Raw genomic sequence first — 19,732 nt, forward strand, 5'->3', positions numbered from 1 at the left:
GAATTAAGCTCATTGCACGACCCTTACTAATGAATTGCAATTTACCAACTTCTTGTTGGGGTCACGCAGTTTTACACGCTGCTGACTTAATCCAATTGCGACCAACTGCATATCACAGCACTTCCCCTCTGCAATTAGTACGTGGAAACCTACCAAATATTTCCCATCTGCGTAAATTCGGATGCGCCACATATGTGCCAATCTCACCACCGCAGCGTACATCCATGGGCCCACACGGAAAATTGGGGATCTATGTGGGGTACAAATCACCGTCGATAATCAAGTACCTTGAACCCCTCACGGGAGATCTGTTCACAACCCGTCACGCTGACTGCATCTTCAATGAGGACCATTTCCCGGCATTAGGGGGAGACATCAAGTACCAAAAAGAATGTCCGGAAATTGATTGGAATGCCCAAGGCATTTCCTCCTCCGATCCACGTACTCAAGAAACTGAACTTCAAGTTTGGAAAATAATTAATTTGCAATACATTGCAAATAACCTGCCAGATTCATTTACTGACTATAAAGGTGTTACCAAATCCTACAATCCTGCTAAAAACGCGCCCGAAAGAGTGGAGGTACCAACCAAAACTACTCAACCCCCTGTTCAAAGGAAGAGGGGGAGAAGTACGGCCACGGAACAGGATTCAGCTCCTCACAAGCAACAAAGGAAACAGAGAAAGAAACTCTCCGAACCAGTAAATATAAACCAACCTAGTGATGATGATCATCAAATGGGTAATATACACCCAGTGGAAGAACAACCTCCACAACCCAGCTCAGTTGTGCACAAACTAACTGGGACATCGGAACACCCAGACTCAATCGTATTGGGAAATCACGAAGAGTCACTAAGGGTGCAGGAAATTTCTATCAACTACGTTGATTCTGGAGAATCATTTGACCGTAAGACTACGACTGTCGACATATATTTTGCTGAAAAGATTGCAGATACCCTTCTCACTGATCATGATCCAAAGACCATGTCAGAGTGCAAGAAACGCTCCGACTGGCCTAAATGGAAGGATGCAATCCAAGCAGAATTAGCCTCGCTCAATAAATGAAAGGTATTCACTAAAGCAATACCTACACCTCCCAGAGTTTTCCCCGTGGGATTCAAATGGGTTTTTGTTCGTAAAAGAAACGAGAACAACGAGGTGGTGAGATATAAAGCAAGGCTCGTAGCACAAGGTTTCACGCAAAAACCCGGCATTGATTTCACTGAAACATATTCTCCAGTAATAAGTGCAACCACTTTCCGATATCTTATATTTTTGGCAGTGCAAAATTGTCTATCTATGTAGTTGATGGACGTAGTGACTGCTTACCTTTACAGTTCACTTGATTCGGACATATACATGAAGGTTCCTGATGGAGTCCCAATCCCGAATCCAAACGCAAAACGCAACGCATATTGTGTAAAACTAAATAAGTCTTTATACGGCTTAAAACAGTCGGGTCGCATGTGGTACAACCGACTTAGTGAGTTCCTTTTGAAAAAAGGATACTCCAATAATGATGATTGCCCATGTGTTTTCATAAAAAAGTCCACAACTGGATTTTGCATTATTTCTGTGTATGTTGATGATCTGAACATCATTGGAACCACACAAGATATTGATGAAGCACGCAATCACCTAACGATAGAATTTGAGATGAAGGATTTGGGTAAAACCAAATTTTGCTTAGGATTACAACTTGAGCACCTTCCCTCGGGTATTTTGGTTCATCAAACCGCATATATCCAGAAAATATTGGAAAAATTCAATATGGACAAATCATATCCATCCAAAACTCCTATGGTAGTTCGATCTCTAGACGTAGAGAAAGATCAATTTAGACCAATGGATAATGGAGAAGAGATATTAGGACCTGAAGTTCCATATCTCAGTGCCATTGGAGCACTCATGTATCTTGCAAATTGCACCAGGCCTGATATTGCATTTGCAGTGAATTTACTAGCTAGACATAGCGCAGCTCCTACTAAACGCCATTGGACGGGAGTTAAGAATATCTTTCGATATCTCCAAGGCACAAAGGATCTTGGCCTATTCTTTCAATTTCAGAGAAATTTGGACGTTGATATGATTGGGTATGCTGATGCTGACTACTTATCTGACCCCCACAGTGCCAGATCACAAATCGGTTTTGTGTTCCTATATGGTGGGACAGCCATATTATGAAAGTCTTCCAAACAGACTCTAGTGGCTACATCCACCAATCATTCTGAAATAATCTCTTTATTTGAGGCAACACGTGAATATATATGGCTTTGCAAAATGATAAACCACATACAAAAATCATGTGGTAAAGATTCTATCGAATCTCCAACCATTATCTACGAAGATAATGCAGCTTGTGTTGCTCAAATGCAAACAGGTTACATAAAAAGCAATATCACTAAGCATATTTCTTTTAAATTATTTTTTCCCCGTCAATTACAAAAGAAAGGGAAGATAAACATTTTGCAAGCAAATCATGCGATAATCTAGCCGATCTATTCACAAAGTCACTCACAGCTTCAACATTTGAAAAATATGTTCATGGGATTGGTATGCGACGACTTCGAGATTTGCAAAGATCAGGGGGAGAGCCTCTCTGAATCATAACCTGTTCAAACATTATATTGCACTCTTTTTCCCTTTATGAGTTTACTCTCATGGTTCTCATTAAGATTTTTAATGAGGTAATATCAACATAAAAATATATGTCATACATTCTATTTTTCCCCACCGGGGTTTTTAATGAGTGTATACAAGACATATTAATTGTCGTCTAAACTTACCAATGAGTTTTATCCTCAAGGTTTCAAAGAGACGATAACATATGTTAACATTTTCTCCTTATTTTTCCTACTGGGTTTTAATGGAGTTTTAACAACATATCAAGTTCTATTCTCCTCATATTTTTTCCATATTTTTCCAACAAAGTTTTCGGAGGAGTTATTCAAGATCATATACGCTTGTGATTAAGAGTAATATTTTCAAAGTTATACAAGGATACAAGACATAGAAGAAGCATCTTTATATAAGGGGAAGTGTTAAGAATAAAGCAACGTCATTAACACTAAGAGTCGTCACGTGTGTCCAAAGCGTCGTACGGACACGAACGTCCGTACAGGCGTCTTCTTGCCACGGGCGCCTGTTGTAAACGGACGCCTCTCTGAAAGCGTCCCAAATCCTTGTATAAATAGGGCTTTGCCCAGAATCAATAGAACACAAATTTTTCATCAAATCTTTGCACTTCCATCAAATATTCTGCTTTTTCCGGGTTCAAATACCCATGGATTTTTTGTGTAGATTAGGGAGAGTGTTAAAGTTTAATTAACATGAGTTAATTATGGGGTAAGTCTCCTCTTGTAACTGCCATCTCTCCCGAATGGATGCCTCTTCATCACATCCCTTCTCCTTGTATAAATGCCTACAATCATCTAATGAAAGTGATAGAGGTTTTCTCTCAACAGAGATGACAGCGGTGACCCTTGCTGTCCAGCAGCGAGACGTGCCAGGCGATGCTTCTAGGCCGGGCGCATCGCTCATCTATGGCATGGGGCTGCTTCCCAGGGAAGAAGACACATGGGAAGAAGGAAGGAGATCCTACGGTTCTAAATTGCTTAATTTTGCTACAACCATTGTTTTTTTTGCTAAAATTAGTCTACTTTTTTGCTATGATCAACCACTGAATCTCGTGCTTAATTTTGCTACAATCATTGTTTTTTCTGCTGAAACTAGTCTACTTTTTTGCTACAATTGACCACTGAATCCCCAGCTGAGTCTACTTTTTTACTTCCACCATGTTCTGTTTTTGCTAGATCCTATCATTATTTTTGCTTCCACCATGTTCTGTCTTTTTGGGCACCACATTCAGAGTTGCAACCGTGGGGGCGTCGTCGGGCTACCGCCGGCGAGTTGGCTGGCACTGCAGTAGAAGCATGCAAAGGATTGGGGGGAAGGAGGAGGTGCATGGTCACTGAGCATGGACACGGGGGAGACGAGGGAGGGGGGGGGGGGGGGGGGGGGGGGGGGGGGGGGTAGTGGAGACGCGGCGACGACGAACTCCGACCCGCGGCAGGGGCGGCGACCTGCGTGGTGGGCAGGTGGTCGTGGTGGGCGGGTCGATTTGATGGGGCGAGGGGAATTTTTCTACTACTCGCTCGAAACGATGGGTGGGGAACGAAGGGGGGAAGCTGATCTGGCGGACGAGATGCCTTGCATCGTACGGCGCGGATGCGACCGGCCCAAAGCCAGCGCAGATCAGCGCCCATATATAAACTGGACAGATGAAACACTTCGTCAAGCAATATATACAACATTAAGCAACAAAAATACAAGCTCCAGTAAATGATTTTTGTTTTACACAATGCCTCAGGTTTGTCGATTGTTGTCATTTTCTCGAGAGGTTCTCCCTTTAACAGGGGCTCGAGCATCCATTTTGCAGACAAAAACATCATTGGCAAGAAGGAGAGCCTAGGCGCAGTGGTAAAGCTGCTGCCTTGTGATGCAACACAGTTCACAAAAGATGCAGAAAAAAATGTATCAACAAATAGAACAAGGCGGAATCTGTTAAAAGACACAGGAAGGATTGGGAAGAACCATCAGCAGCAAATCCTTTCAACTCAACATAATACAGTCCGCATCATGGTAGGATCGCTCACAGGCAACCCAGCTGGAAACATTTTCTCAAAAAACACTTGATGTCTATGGCAAAAATTGCAGACAAACAAACTTGAAAATACAAGTATTTATCCTTGAGGCGGCTCAGATGTCAAATGGGTTGTAAGTTTCTTTATCAGCACAAAGAGATAAAAATCTCTTCAGAGTGGTGCATGACTTTTCTCATCATAGCCTTTTGCTTCCACAGAGCATCCATTTGCAGACAGAATCATCATCGGAAAACCAACTAATTCAGATGAAATGCAACAAGGTTCACGAAACCAGATACTGAGCTGCAGAGGGGGAAAACACAGGTATCAGATGAGGGCACTCCATATGTTTAGACTGGCCCATTCAAAATAGGAAGGAGAAATCCGTTCAGGATAGGGGGGTTGGAAATAAGAAGAAAGGGGGATCGGAAAGAGGACCCATCAGCGGCAAATGTATCTGACCTTAATGTAATTTCAGTAAGCATCATCTTAGGACCGCTCATAGGCTACCCTCATCATTTGCTTCTGTACATTATCCCTAAAATCCACTTAACCTTCAAGACTTCTATTTTCAAACTACAGAATTTACCTGAAGGCAAAAGCTGGAAACAATTCCTAAAAACAAATAGACGTCTATGTCGAAAATATAGGATAAAAAATCAGAAAATACAAAATATGTATCCATGAGGTGGCTCAGATTTACAATGGGTTGTAAAGTTTGTTTATCAGCACAGAGATAAATCTCTTCAAAGTGGTTCATGACTTTTCTCATCATAGCCTTTTTGCTTCCACAGAGCATCCATTTTGCAGACAGAATGATAAACCCAGAACAAGTAATTCAGATGTAATGAAACGAGGTTCAGGAAGCCACCAATAGGAAAAAAATACCATTCAAGATTACGGAGTAATGAAAATATAACCATCATTTAACCTCAATGTAATTTCAGTCCGCATCATGGTAGGATAAATGTTGGGCTCTGTACATTACTCCCCGATCTAGTTAATCTTAAGACTCTTGTTCAAAACTAAAGTATTTTCCCAATGGCTAAATCTGGAAACAGTTTCTGAAGACATCTATGCCGAGACAATAAACAAAAAATACGAAAGCAGGTCTCCATGAGGTGGCTCAGATGTAAAATGGGTTGTAAGTTTTGCTTTATCAGCACAAAGAGAAAAATTTCTTCAGAGTGGTGCATGACTTTTCTCATCATAGCCTTTTGTTTCACCAGGGAGAACAATGTCATGGAATACAGCAGATTTGTCGATTGACATTATAATACTAGGAAGCGCAATATGGAATGCCTCAGATTTGTCATTTGATGTCATTTTACATCTGATTCCTCAAGCGGTTCTCCCTGAAAAAGGGGCTCGAGTCCACAGAGCATCTGTTTTGCAGACAGAATCATCATCGGAAAACCACAGGTAATTCAAATTTAAGATGGCATGCAACAAAGGCAGTTGCTAAGTAAATAAATCAAGCACCTGAATTCAACCATACTACTAAAATCACTGGGCAATAAGCAGCACAATATTATACAAAGTCTCTGCTTCATTCTCCCTGAAACAGGGGGCTTGAACTTGCAGCCAAAATAAGCATGCCAAAAATTAAATTTTCAGAACTCAACTCTAACACTATAATCAAAAGGCAATGAGCAGAAATGTTTTGAGATAAGCACAAAGTCAAGACTGGAAGCATAGCCAAAAACAGTTAAACCAATGTGGCATCTCAAGTTGCCAAAACTGAGATGCACCTGAAGCACAAGTAAGGCCAGAACTAACGAATCACTATGCGCCTCTGACTGGGCAACTTTGAGAAAGGTCGACCTCAAGAAGCCAAAGGTGAGAGAGGCACACACAAAATCAAATGGCAGGAAACAAGCTCATCATCACAAAGCAGTATTCACCCCAGCATGATAGCAGAGTGAAATTGCAAACGGGAAAGCAGGTAATCATAACCATCTATTAAGAGCATTCAACACAGGCAGACAAAACCACAAATGGGATAAGAGCACAATAATGGAATCGAAATAGAGTATTTAAACGACACATCATAGCTCGCACACAGGTGCAGGAGTCGAAGTGCAACAACGCCCAGAAACACCACTTAACATACACTAAGATTCTCCAAAAAAGACTTGACACTAAAACTTCTGCTAGATAACTCGATGGCAGACACCAGAGCACTCATTTCTTCTTGATGGCAGCCTTGGTAACCTTGGCGCCGGTGGGGTCCTTCTTCTCAACGCCCTTGATGACACCAACAGCAACCGTTTGTCTCATGTCACGCACAGCGAAGCGGCCAAGAGGAGGGTAGGTGGCGAAGGTCTCCACAACCATGGGCTTGGTGGGAATCATCTTCACAATACCAGCGTCACCGTTCTTCAGGAACTTGGGCGCAGCCTCAATCTCCTTACCAGATCGCCTGTCAATCTTGGTCACCAGCTCAGCAAACTTGACAGCAATGTGGGAGGTGTGGCAGTCCAGCACTGGGGCGTAGCCGTTGCCGATCTGACCAGGGTGGTTCATGATGATGACCTGAGAGGTGAAGTTGGCTGCCTCCTTGGCAGGGTCATCCTTGGAGTTGGATGCAACAAACCCACGCTTCAGATCCTTGACAGCAACGTTCTTCACGTTGAAGCCGACATTGTCACCAGGAAGCGCCTCCAGGAGGGACTCGTGGTGCATCTCAACAGACTTGACCTCAGTTGTCAGACCAGTGGGGCCAAAGGTAACAACCATACCAGGCTTGATGACACCAGTCTCAACACGTCCAACAGGCACAGTTCCAATGCCACCAATCTTGTAAACATCCTGAAGGGGAAGACGCAGGGGCTTGTCTGAGGGCCTCTTGGGCTCATTGATCTGGTCAAGAGCCTCAAGAAGGGTAGGGCCCTTGTACCAGTCAAGGTTGGTGGACCTCTCAATCATGTTGTCACCCTCAAACCCAGAGATGGGAACAAAGGGAACCTTCTCAGGGTTGTAGCCGACCTTCTTCAGGTACGATGAGACTTCCTTGACGATTTCCTCATAACGGGCCTTCGAGTACTTGGGAGTGGTGGCATCCATCTGTGACAGATCATAAGAGCAATCACATCAGATTAAAACAGATATGGTGAACTAGTAAATCACTAGCATGTAACAATAACAAGAGAAGTGTGTTTAGCAGCATATCTATCATACAATGCAAGTTCCACAGAACAAGTATAATAGGCAAACAAACTATTTAGTTTTTAAATTACAACCTCCATAACTAAGTAGAAGACAATTTTACAGTTCAATCAGAGGTAGCAATATATAACAAAGTCGGTACCAAATGAAGATCCCACTTAGTGAAGTAATGCTAAGAAATCTCCTCTAGTGACCTACTCATACTCAGTGAAGAAATGCTATGAAACAACCAGGATTGACACTGGCAATTCAGTGCTACTTGTGAACATGTGCATTTTACTGATTCTGAAGTATATAGCAAAATAGTGGTAGTACTGTGAATTAAGATGTAACTAACCAAATGAGCAACATATGTTATAATCACAAACCTAAATAAATGGCAGCCAGTTCACATGGAGTTTCTGTACTACTTAACATGGACAGTCATCAAGTAATTCTCAATCAAAGTGGATAGCAAAACAGTAAACACATCATACGGCTACACATAAGAACAAGCATTGAAAGGTTAATAGTAAGTATACCTTGTTGCAGCAGCAGATCATCTGCTTCACACCAAGAGTGAAAGCAAGGAGGGCGTGCTCACGGGTCTGGCCGTCCTTCGAGATACCAGCCTCAAAACCACCAGTGGTGGAGTCGATGATGAGCACAGCACAGTCAGCCTGGGAGGTACCGGTGATCATGTTCTTGATGAAGTCACGGTGACCAGGGGCATCAATGACGGTGCAGTAGTACTTGGTGGTCTCAAACTTCCACAGGGCAATATCAATGGTGATACCCCTCTCACGCTCGGCCTTCAGCTTGTCAAGCACCCAGGCGTACTTGAAGGACCTCTTGTTCATCTCAGCGGCTTCCTTCTCGAACCTCTCGATCACACGCTTGTCGATACCTCCAAGCTTGTAGATCAGATGGCCAGTGGTGGTCGACTTGCCAGAGTCGACATGGCCAATGACCACGATGTTGATGTGAGTCTTCTCCTTACCCATGGCTGAAACTGCAAGACCAGAGTAAACAGGTGTCAGAACAGAAGATGCAGAACAGAATTTAGGAGCCATCATGCTTAGCAAATGAAATGGCCTTAATAGGAAAAGGTGACACTCAAGCCAATCAGACAGAAGGCAAGTTAGATCCAATAAACCTTGCATTGAACAAAAACATGCATGGCAGAACATATATACCAAGACTGCAGACGGGAAATCATATATTCTACTCACGACTCACAGCAGATCCTAGAACCAAACATAAGTAGAACACAAATCTGACGACGTCATGAGCAACATGTCCTCGCTAACAACATATAACAGAGAAATCATACATATCAAGGCTACAGCATGAGCACATCAGCACATAAAGAGATTCTAAACTAGATCCACAGGTAGATTTACGGCTACAAAGCTAGCACGTGGAGAAAATCCTTCAGACCACGGACGAGAACCACATGCATCAGCTCAAAATAAACACCTGCGACCCGATCTACCAACAGACTACGGCTACGAAACAGAAGCAAGCGTGCATCCTTCAAACCACGTACGAGAACAACATGCATCAGCGCATAATAGAATCTAAAACCCGATCTACTGGCAGAGCACGGATACGAAACAGAAGCATGCTCGAATCCTTCAAACTACGTACGAGAACAGCACGAATCACCGCGGAAAGGAGCACGAAACAGACGCACAGCCACAGATCTGAAGCCATCGGAGACCACAGACGACGCATCGTAGCAGGGGAAGGGGGCGGATCGGGATGCTCACCTCGAAGGAAGGAGAAGGAGCCGAGAGGAGGAGGAGGAGGCGGCGGCGGCGGGCGGGGGGAATGGTAGGAAGGGGTTAGGGCGAGAGGGGTGACTCTATATATGGGCGGCGAGGGGCGCTAGGGTTTCTTCTTGGCCGTCTGATCCGGGTCCGAGGGCCGCCGTCGGGGGAGATCTGATCCGTTGGATCTCCATCGCGCGGAGCGCCTGCTTCTAGACGTTTCGGGGGCCGCAAGTTTTCCGCGTCTATCCAGTGGGCGGGTCCTACCGGGAAGTGGGTTTGGCTTGGCTTGGCTCCAGCTGTCTGTATTTTCTGCGATTATCTCCATCTCCGGACCAGTAAAATAATGCCCATTTCTCACCCACTTCAGATCGTGCCATAGTGTGCTCATAATAATTGGTTAATTATGCTTCTGGTTCTCTGGAGGACCTTTTATTAAACTTAGAGCATATGGGCCGTCCATCCGGATGCGCCCGCGGACAGTATGAAAATTGCGTCTACACAACCCGGATCCATCAACCAAATTCTCAAATCCGTACTAGTCTCATGCAACGTTAAACCAACTCACATAAATCTCAAATAAGAAGTTAAAAAAAAACAGCAACAGCTTCCATAAATTCGAAGAAAAAAATACGGGATTCCGTAAAAACACTCCCACCTTTTCGTAACTATATGGGAAGATAGTCCTTCCAATATAATTTGGCGGGTAAGAGCATCTCTAGTAGACCCCTTAACCCGTGAAACTCAAAACGTGGTTTTTAGTTCGCGAAAAACGCATTTTAAGGATCGGTTTGAGCTGCGGCGAGCAGACCTCTTAAACGTAGACTGTAAAACCAAATATTCGCGTATATTCTTCTCAACGTCTTTTTCTTCCTCTCATCCGTGTCCACGGTTAGCAAGCTCGCTCCTATGAAACCGGTGGACGGCGCACGAAGCGACCAAATACGGAGCCGCTAGCGTTCAGGACGGCTCGCACAAAGTGCCCAGCGTCGCCGTCGCTGCTCGAATCGGTCCAGAAGCTAGCTAGCGCCGACTTGAATCGATTCAGGAGCTAGCTGCTAGCTAGCTAAGAGCATCTCCAGCCGTTCAGCCCCTGAAATAGCACCGTCTGGGGGTCGACCGACGATAAAATCGGCGTGGGGCCGGTCGGTTTCCCAACCGCCGGTCCGAGCTGGCCCCAGACGCCGCTTTTTGAAAACCAAAGTCGGCCAAAATTCGGCCAAACTTCATACAAAACGACACAAAATTGGAGAAAATTCAGGCGTTCATTGATATTTGTACAAACTAAAAACTACTACTACTACGTCGTCGTCGCCTTGAGCCCTTCTACATGCCGAAGCCATTGGTCGCCGCTCCGTTGTTGGGGTAGCGCTTGGCCATGGTGGATGAGGGAGAGAGGGGAGAGGGGTGTCAGCGGCGAGAGGGCGAGAGGGGTGTCGGCCGTGAGAGAAGGAAAGGGGTTGTGGCGAGGGAGTGTGCGGCCACCGGCGAGGGAGGGGCGGCTTTTATAGCAGCGAGTGGGCGGCGAGCAGGCAGCAGCCGTCTGTGCGCGTGGCGGGAGGGGGTGGGACGTGTGTCGACACGCCTTCACTGCGTCGCCCGTGAGGAATCAATGGAAAGCTGACCGGCGGCAGCCTTCGCATTGATTCCCGCGGGAAACCGAGGCGATGAGGACGACGAAGGCGCCCAGTCGCTGGCCCAGTCGCTGACTCGGCTGGTCCACATGATTCGTGCCAAAATTGTTTCGCCCGGCGCCCCCAGTGCGTCGGGTTCGGTCTGGGTCCGCCGGCGCCAAATTCGGCCCCAACCGGCGAAAAATGGGCTTCTGGGGGCGCGACTGGGCCATTTTTCACGTCGGCGATAAAAAAGGGGCTTGTGGGCCTGTTGGGGGCGAGTGGAGATGCTCTAATCGATCGACCTAGGAGCTAGCTAGCTCCCGTCCGCGTAGCTGCCAAATACGGAGCCGCCGGTGTCACGGGGCCGCCGCATCCCGTTCCTCTCTCCTGCGTTGACGGGATCAGCTATGGCAGCAAGCACGCGCTCGATCCTTCTACAATGCAGAATTTAGTTGGAGCTGGGAGAAATCGACGGCTGGAGACGGGTGGTACGGACGGCGGCGCGGGAGGAGAGGGCAGCAGAAGGACCCGGTTCATGGCTTGTATATTGTCCTCTCAGACCTGTATAAGTAGGGGCGGAGGCTCGCGTTTTTGGTGGCCTGTAAAACGTTTATGGTTCATCGAACTTTTACAGGGTCTGTTCTGGACACAACATTGGTCCAGGACCATAAATCCGCCGGAATTTTATAGGTTTGGCCTTTTTAAGGGATCTGTTAGAGATGCTCTAAAAACCGCCTGAAAGTTCACGGCACACGCCCTGCATTGTCGCCCTGCCCCACCCCTTCAACCATTCATGGTGTTGCTGCCGCACCTCCCCTGTCGCGCCGCCTAACTGCTCCGGCAGCCGTCGCCACACCTTCCAACGTTGTGTCACTGACTTGCCGGGCTCAACGATGTTTAGTGGGAAATAGGAAATGTTATTTTAGGAGAAAAGGTTGTACACGAACTGGGAAAAGTAGCTACGTGACAACTTCCCCTATACTCTATGGTCATACCGTAAAACAACTTTTACAACATGTTTGGTAATCACTGGGGCAGGGGAATGTGTGTTTGCAGGAGCGGGTTTGTTTAAGGATTGGACATGGGAAGTAGACTTTTACTCCCGTTCATCCATTTTTTATATGATGGGAATTAGCGTGAGTTGGAACTTTGCCCATGGATTAACAGGATACCCCATGTAAAGAAATATGTGAGAATAGGCTCTCTCAACTCTCGTCCCTTTTCACTTAAACTAGCATTCCCTCTAAGTAAGGACTTCTAATCTTCTCACGTCTCAACTCCCATTCCCCATCTCTAATTTCCTCGAACCAAACACATTGCTAAGGGGAGGTTTACATGTTGGAGTTGCAGTTAGCCCCGTGGCGTTAGGGTTTACCCAAAATTTTGGATTGAGTAACTTGGGTTATCTAAAATATAGGTTTTCTATAACAACACCCGAAATATCTCCCACGAAACTGAAACCCACAAATTAAAATACTTGATATTCTGAGTTCGGGTAGCCCCGAATTACACGATGTATGCTTCAATGATCCTTCAATGCTTGTTTTGGAATCGTCATTACATCAACGAATGTCTGCTTACTCTTATCACCAGACATGGACAACAAATGGTGGATGCACGTGAGCCAGGGATGTAGATGATGAGCCGCAGATAGCTCACTCGAGTCGTGGATGTGGACGATGGGTGACAGACACTTCGAGCTAGCCAGCCAGGGACGGTAGCATGGTGCCCGCCGATACGTCCATTTTGCATCATGTTTTCCTATTGTTATTTATAATGTTTTTATCAATATAATACTTTATGGTACCATTCTAATGCATTTTCTCTCTTAATTTGCAAAATTTATATGAAGAGGGTGATTGCCGGTAGCTGGAATTCTGGACCTGAAAAGGCTATGTTAGAGATACCTATTCTGCACATCTCCAAATGAGATAAAATTTCATGAAGAATTATTTTGGAATAAATAAAAATTATTTGTGAAAAGAAATACCAGAGGGGGCAACCGAGGTGCTCACGAGGCACCAGGGCGCGCCCTGGTGGCTTGTGGGGCCCCTGGCCAGCCTCTGGTGCCCATCTTATGGTATATAAGCCCATTTGCCTTACAAAAATAAATAGAGGATTTTCGGAATGGAGCACCGCCAACTCGAGGCGGAACTTGGGCAGGAGCACTTTTGCTCTCCAGCGGAGCGATTCTTCCGGGGATACTTCCTTCTAGGAGGGGGAAATGAAGCCATCAACATCACCAACAACCCTCTCATCATGGGAGGACCAATATTCATTATACATCTTCACCAGCACCATCTCATCTCAAACTCTAGTTCATCTCTTGTAATCAATCTTTGTATCAAAACCTCAAATTGGTACCTATGGGTTGCTAGTAGTGTTGCTTACATCTTGTAGTTGATGATAATTGGTTTATTTGGTGGAAGATCAAATGTTCAAATCCTTAATGCTATTCCATACCCCTCTGATCTTGAACATGAATATGATTTGTGAGTAGTTACTTTTGTTCTGGAGGACATGGGAAAAGTCTTGTCATAAGTAATCATGTGAATTTGGTATTCGTTCAATATTTTGATGATATGTATGTGACGCCCCCGATTTGACCATACACGCAAATGTGTACGATCAATATCAAGGACTCACAGGAAGATATCACAACACAACTCTAGACACAAATTAAAATAATACAAGCTTTATATTACAAGCCAGGGGCCTCGAGGGCTCGAATACATAAGCTCGAATACACAAGAGTCAGCGGAAGCAATAATATCTGAGTACAGACATAGGTTAAACAAGTTTGCCTTAAGAAGGCTAGCACAAAAGTAGTAACGATCGAAAAGGCAAGGCCTCCTGCCTGGGACCACCTAGCTACTCCTCGAAGTCGAACTCCACGTAGAATCATCCTCGGGATCCTCTGGCTCCTGGACTCCATCATACCGTGAGTACTCATCCAAAGTACTCGCACGCAAGGATCTACACTACATATGCATTGGTATCAATGAAATGGGTAGTATCTGTGGACTGAACTACAGAATGTCAGAATAAGAGAGGGATAGCTAGTCCTATCGAAGACTACGCTTCTGACAGCCTCCATCTTGAAGCAGTAGAAGAGAGTAGATGGTAAGTTAACCAAGTATCATCGCATAGCATAATCCTACCCGGTGATCCTCCCCTTGTCCCCCTGTGAGAGAGCGATCACCGGTTGTATCTGGCACTTGGAAGGGTGTGTTTTATTAAGTATACGGTTCTAGTTGTCATAAGGTCAAGGTACAACTCCGGGTCGTCCTTTTACCGAGGGACATGGCTATTCGAATAGATAAACTTCCCTGCAGGGGTGCACCACATTCCCAACACACTCGATCCCCTTTGTCCGGACACACTTTTCTGGGTCATGCCCGGCCTTGGTAGATCAACACGTCGCAGCCCTACCTAGGCACAACAGAGAGGTTAGCACGCCGGTCTAAATCCTATGGCGCAGGGGTCTGGGCCCATCACCCATTGCACACCTGCACGTTGCGTACACGGCCGGCGAGCAAAGCTAGCCTCCCTTATACAAGAGCAGGCGTTCCAGTCCAACCCGGCGCGCGCCGCTTAGTCGATGACGTCACGAAGGCTTCGGCTGATATCGCGACGTCGAGTTGTTGGGGAACGCAGTAATTTCAAAAAATTTCCTACGCACACGCAAGATCATGGTGATGCATAGCAACGAGAGGGGAGAGTGTTGTCTACGTACCCTCGTAGACCGCAACGGAAGCGTTGACGCAACGTAGAGGAAGTAGTCGTACGTCTTCCCGATCCGACCGATCCAAGCACCGTTACTCCGGCCCCTCCGAGTTCTTAGCACACGTACAGCTCTTTGACGTTCCCCGGGCTCCAATCCAGCAAAGCTTCGGGGAAGAGTTCCGTCAGCACAACGGCGTGGTGACGATGATGATGTTCTACCGACGCAGGGCTTCGCCTAAGCACTACAACGATATGATCGAGGTGGAATATGGTGGCAGGGGGCACCGCACACGGCTAAGGAATGATCACGTGGATCAACTTGTGTGCCCTAGGGTGCCCCTTGCCTCAGTATATAAAGAATGGAGGAGGAGGAGGCCGGCCAAGGCAAAAGGTGCGGCCAGGATGTGGAGTCCTACTAGGACTCCAAGTCCTAGTAGGAGTCCACCAAGAGGGGGGGGGAGGGAGAAGGAAGTGGAGGAGAAGGAGAGGTGGCCGGCCCCCTTTTCCCTAGTCCAATTCGGACCAAAGGGGAGGGGGGGCGCAGCAGCCCCTTGGCCCTTTCTCCTCTTCCCACTAAAGCCCATCAAGGCCCATTGCTTCTCCCGTAACTACCCGGTACTCCGAAAAATACCCGAATCACTCGAAACCTTTCCGATGTCCGAATATAGTCGTCCAATATATCGATCTTTACGTCTCGACCATTTCGAGACTCCTCGTCATGTCCCCGATCTCATCCGGGACTCCGAACTCCTTCGGTACATCAAAACTCATAAACTCATAATATAACTGTCATCGAAACCTTAAGCGTGCGGACCCTACGGTTCGAGAACAATGTAGACATGACCGAGACACGTCTCCGGTCAATAACCAATAGCGGGACCTGGATGCCCATATTGGCTCCTACATATTCTACGAAGATCTTTATCGGTCAGACCGCATAACAGTATACGTTGTTCCCTTTGTCATCGGTATGTTACTTGCCCGAGATTCGATCGTCGGTATCCAATACCTAGTTCAATCTCGTTACCGGCAAGTCTCTTTACTCGTTCCGTAATACATCATCTCACAACTGACATATTAGTTGTAATGCTTGCAAGGCTTATGTGATGTGCATTACCGAGAGGGCCCAGAGATACCTCTCCGACAATCGGAGTGACAAATCCTAATCTCGAAATACGCCAACCCAACATGTACCTTTGGAGACACCTGTAGAGCACCTTTATAATCACCCAGTTACGTTGTGACGTTTGGTAGCACCCAAAGTGTTCCTCCGGCAAACGGGAGTTGCATAATCTCATAGTCATAGGAACATGTATAAGTCATGAAGAAAGCAATAGCAACATACTAAACGATCGGGTGCTAAGCTAATGGAATGGGTCATGTCAATCAGATCATTCAACTAATGATGTGATCTCGTTAATCAAATAACAACTCTTTTGTCCATGGTTAGGAAACATAACCATCTTTGATTAACGAGCTAGTCAAGTAGAGGCATACTAGTGACACTCTGTTTGTCTATGTATTCACACATGTATTATGTTTCCGGTTAATACAATTCTAGCATGAATAATAAACATTTATCATGATATAAGGAAATAAATAATAACTTTATTATTGCCTCTAGGGCATATTTCCTTCAGTCTCCCACTTGCACTAGAGTCAATAATCTAGATCACATCACCATGTGATTAACATCGATAGTTCACATCATCATGTGATTAACACCCATAGTTCACATCGTCATGTGACCAACACCCAAAGGGTTTACTAGATTCGGTAATCTAGTTCACATCGCTATGTGATTAACACCCAAAGAGTACTAAGGTGTGATCATGTTTTGCTTGTGAGAGAATCTTAGTCAACGGTCTTTCACATTCAGATCCGTTATGTATTTTGCAATTTTCTATGTCTACAATGCTCTGCATGGAGCTACTCTAGCTAATTGCTCCCACTTTCAATATGTATCTACATTGAGACTTAGAGTCATCCAGATCCGTGTCAAAACTTGCATCGACATAACTTTTTACGACCAACCTTTTGTCACCTCCATAATCGAGAAATATTTCCTTATTCTACTAAGGATAATTTTGACCGCTGTCCAGTGATCTACTCCTAGATCACTATTGTACTCCCTTGCCAAATCAGTGCAGTGTATACAATAGATCTGGTACACAGCATGGCACACTTTATAGAACCTATGACTGAGGCATAGGGAATGATTTTCATTCTCTTTCTATCTTCTGCCATGGTCGGGCTTTGAGTCTTACTCAACTTCACACCTTGTAATACAGGCAAGAACTCTTTCTTTGACTGCTCCATTTTTGAACTACTTCAAAACCTTGTCAAGGTATGTACTCATTGAAAAAACTTATCAAGCGTCTTGATCTATCTCTATAGATCTTGAAGCTCAATATGTAAGCAGCTTCACCGAAGTCTTTCTTTGAAAAAACTCCTTTCAAACACTCCTTTATGCTTTACAGAATAATTCTACATTATTTCCGATCAACAATATGTCATTCACATATACTTATCAGAAATGCTGTGGTGCTTCCACTCACTTTATCGTAAATACAGGCTTCACCGCAAGTCTGTATCAAACTATATGCTTTGATCAACTCATCAAAGCGTATATTCCAACTCCGAGATGCTTGCACCAGTCCACAGATGGATCGCTGGAGTTTGCACATTTTGTCAGCACCTTTCGGATTGACAAAACCTTCTGGTTGCATCATATACAACTCTTCTTTAATAAATCCATTAAGGAATGCAGTTTTTTTATCCATTTGCCAGATTTCATAAAATGCGGCAATTACTAACATGATTCGGACAGACTCAAGCATAGATACGAGTGAGAAACTCTCATCGTAGTCAACACCTTGAACTTGTCGAAATCCTTTTGCGACAATTCTAGCTTTGTAGATAGTAACACTACTATCAGCGTTCGTCTTCCTCTTGAAGATCCATTTATTTTCTATGGCTTGTCGATCATCGGGCAAATCCATCAAAGTCCATACTTTGTTCTCATACATGGATCATATCTCAGATTTCATGGCCTCAAACCATTTCGCGGAATCTGGGCTCATCATCGCTTCCTCATAGTTCGGAAGTTCGTCATGGTCTAGTAACATGACTTCCAGAACAGGATTACCGTACCACTCTGGTGCGGATCTCACTCTGGTTTACCTATGAGATTCAGTAGTAACTTGATCTGAAGTTACATGATCATCATCATTAGCTTCCTCACTAACTGGTGTAGGTGTCACTGAAACAATTTTCTGTGATGCACTACTTTCCAATAAGGGAGCAGGTACAGTTACCTCATCAAGTTCTACTTTCCTCCCACTCACTTCTTTCGATAGAAACTCCTTCTCCAGAAAGTTTCCGAATTTAGCAACAAAAGTCTTGCCTTTGGATCTGTGATAGAAGGTGTATCCATTAGTTTCCTTTGGATATCCTATGAAGACACATTTCTCCGATTTGGGTTCGAGCTTATCAGGTTGAAGCTTTTTCACATAAGCATCGCAGCCCCAAACTTTCAGAAACGACATCTTTGGTTTCTTGCCAAACCACAGTTCATAAGGCGTCGTCTCAACGGATTTTGATGGTGCCCTTTTAACGTGAATGTAGCTGTCTTTAATGCATAACCCCAAAACAATAGTGGTAGATCGGTAAGAGACATCATAGATCGCACCATATCTAATAAAGTACGGTTATGACGTTCGGACACACCATTACATTGTGGTGTTCCAGGTGGCATGAGTAGTGAAACTATTTCACATTGTTTTTTAACTGAAGGCCAAACTCGTAACTCAAATACTCTTCTCTACGATCAGATCATAGAAACTTTATTTTCTTGTTACGATGATTTTTCACTTCACTCTGAAATTTCTTTGAACTTTTCAAATGTTTCAGACTTATGTTTCATCAAGTAGATATACTCATATCTGCTCAAATCATCTGTGAAGATCAGAAAATAATGATACCTGTTGCGAGCCTCAATATTCATCAGACCACATACATCAGTATGTATGATTTCCAACAAATCTGTTGCTCGCTCCATTGTTCCGAAGAACAGAGTCTTAGTCATCTTGCCCATGAGGCATGGTTCGCAAGCATCAACTGATTCATAATCAAGTGATTCCAAAAGCCCATCAGCATGGAGTTTCTTCATGCGCTTTACACCAATATGACCTAAACGGCAGTGCTACAAATAAGTTGCACTATCATTATTAACTTTGCATCTTTTGGTTTCAATATTATGATTATGTGTATCATTACGATCGAGATCCAACGAACTATTTTCATTGGGTGTGTAACCATATAAGGTTTTATTCATGTAAACAGAACAACAATTTATTATCTTACTAAATGAATAACCGTATTACAATAAACATGATCAAATCATATTCATGCTCAACGCAAACACCAAATAACACTTATTTAGGTTCAACACTAATCCCGAAATTATAGGGAGTGTGCGATGATGATCATATCAATCTTGGAACCACTTCCAACACACATCGTCACTTCACCCTTAACTAGTCTCTGTTTATTCTGCAACTCCCGTTTCGAGTTACTAATCTTAGCAACTGAACTAGTATCAAATACTGAGGGTTTGCTATAAACACTAGTAAAGTACACATCAATAACATGTATATCAAATATACTTATGTTCACTTTGCCATCCTTCTTATCCGCCAATCACTTGGGGTAGTTCCGCTTTCAGTGACCAGTCCCTTTGCAGTAGAAGTACTTAGTCTCAGGCCTAGGACCAGACTTGGGCTTCTTCACTTGAGCAGCAACTTGCTTGCTGTTCTTCTTGAAGT

At 44.6% G+C, this 19,732-nt stretch overlaps 1 protein-coding gene and 3 non-coding genes across 4 annotated transcripts; all 4 read right to left on the reverse strand.

Moving 5' to 3' along the window:
• Window positions 1–4,756: 4,756 nt before the first annotated feature.
• On the reverse strand, window positions 4,757–4,850 carry LOC125511793. Its single transcript, XR_007285119.1, has one exon. It is a non-coding gene; the product is annotated as a small nucleolar RNA Z221/R21b (small nucleolar RNA).
• Window positions 4,851–5,334: 484 nt separating this feature from the next.
• LOC125511794 lies at window positions 5,335–5,425 on the reverse strand. Its single transcript, XR_007285120.1, has one exon. It is a non-coding gene; the product is annotated as a small nucleolar RNA Z221/R21b (small nucleolar RNA).
• Window positions 5,426–5,767: 342 nt separating this feature from the next.
• Window positions 5,768–5,861, reverse strand: LOC125511792. The gene has a single exon (XR_007285118.1). It is a non-coding gene; the product is annotated as a small nucleolar RNA Z221/R21b (small nucleolar RNA).
• A 789-nt stretch (window positions 5,862–6,650) lies between these two features.
• Window positions 6,651–9,713, reverse strand: LOC125510795 (elongation factor 1-alpha). Its single transcript, XM_048676058.1, has 3 exons — window positions 9,565–9,713; window positions 8,335–8,804; window positions 6,651–7,711 (listed from the first exon to the last, which is right to left on the reverse strand). Exons 2-3 carry the CDS (start codon window positions 8,794–8,796, stop codon window positions 6,830–6,832), a joined length of 1,344 nt encoding a protein of 447 aa, XP_048532015.1. The 5' UTR covers window positions 8,797–8,804; window positions 9,565–9,713; the 3' UTR covers window positions 6,651–6,829.
• Between the last annotated feature and the right edge of the window lie 10,019 nt (window positions 9,714–19,732).

This window comes from Triticum urartu, chromosome 5 (assembly GCF_003073215.2).
Source record: "Triticum urartu cultivar G1812 chromosome 5, Tu2.1, whole genome shotgun sequence".
Taxonomy (NCBI): Eukaryota; Viridiplantae; Streptophyta; class Magnoliopsida; order Poales; family Poaceae; genus Triticum; species Triticum urartu.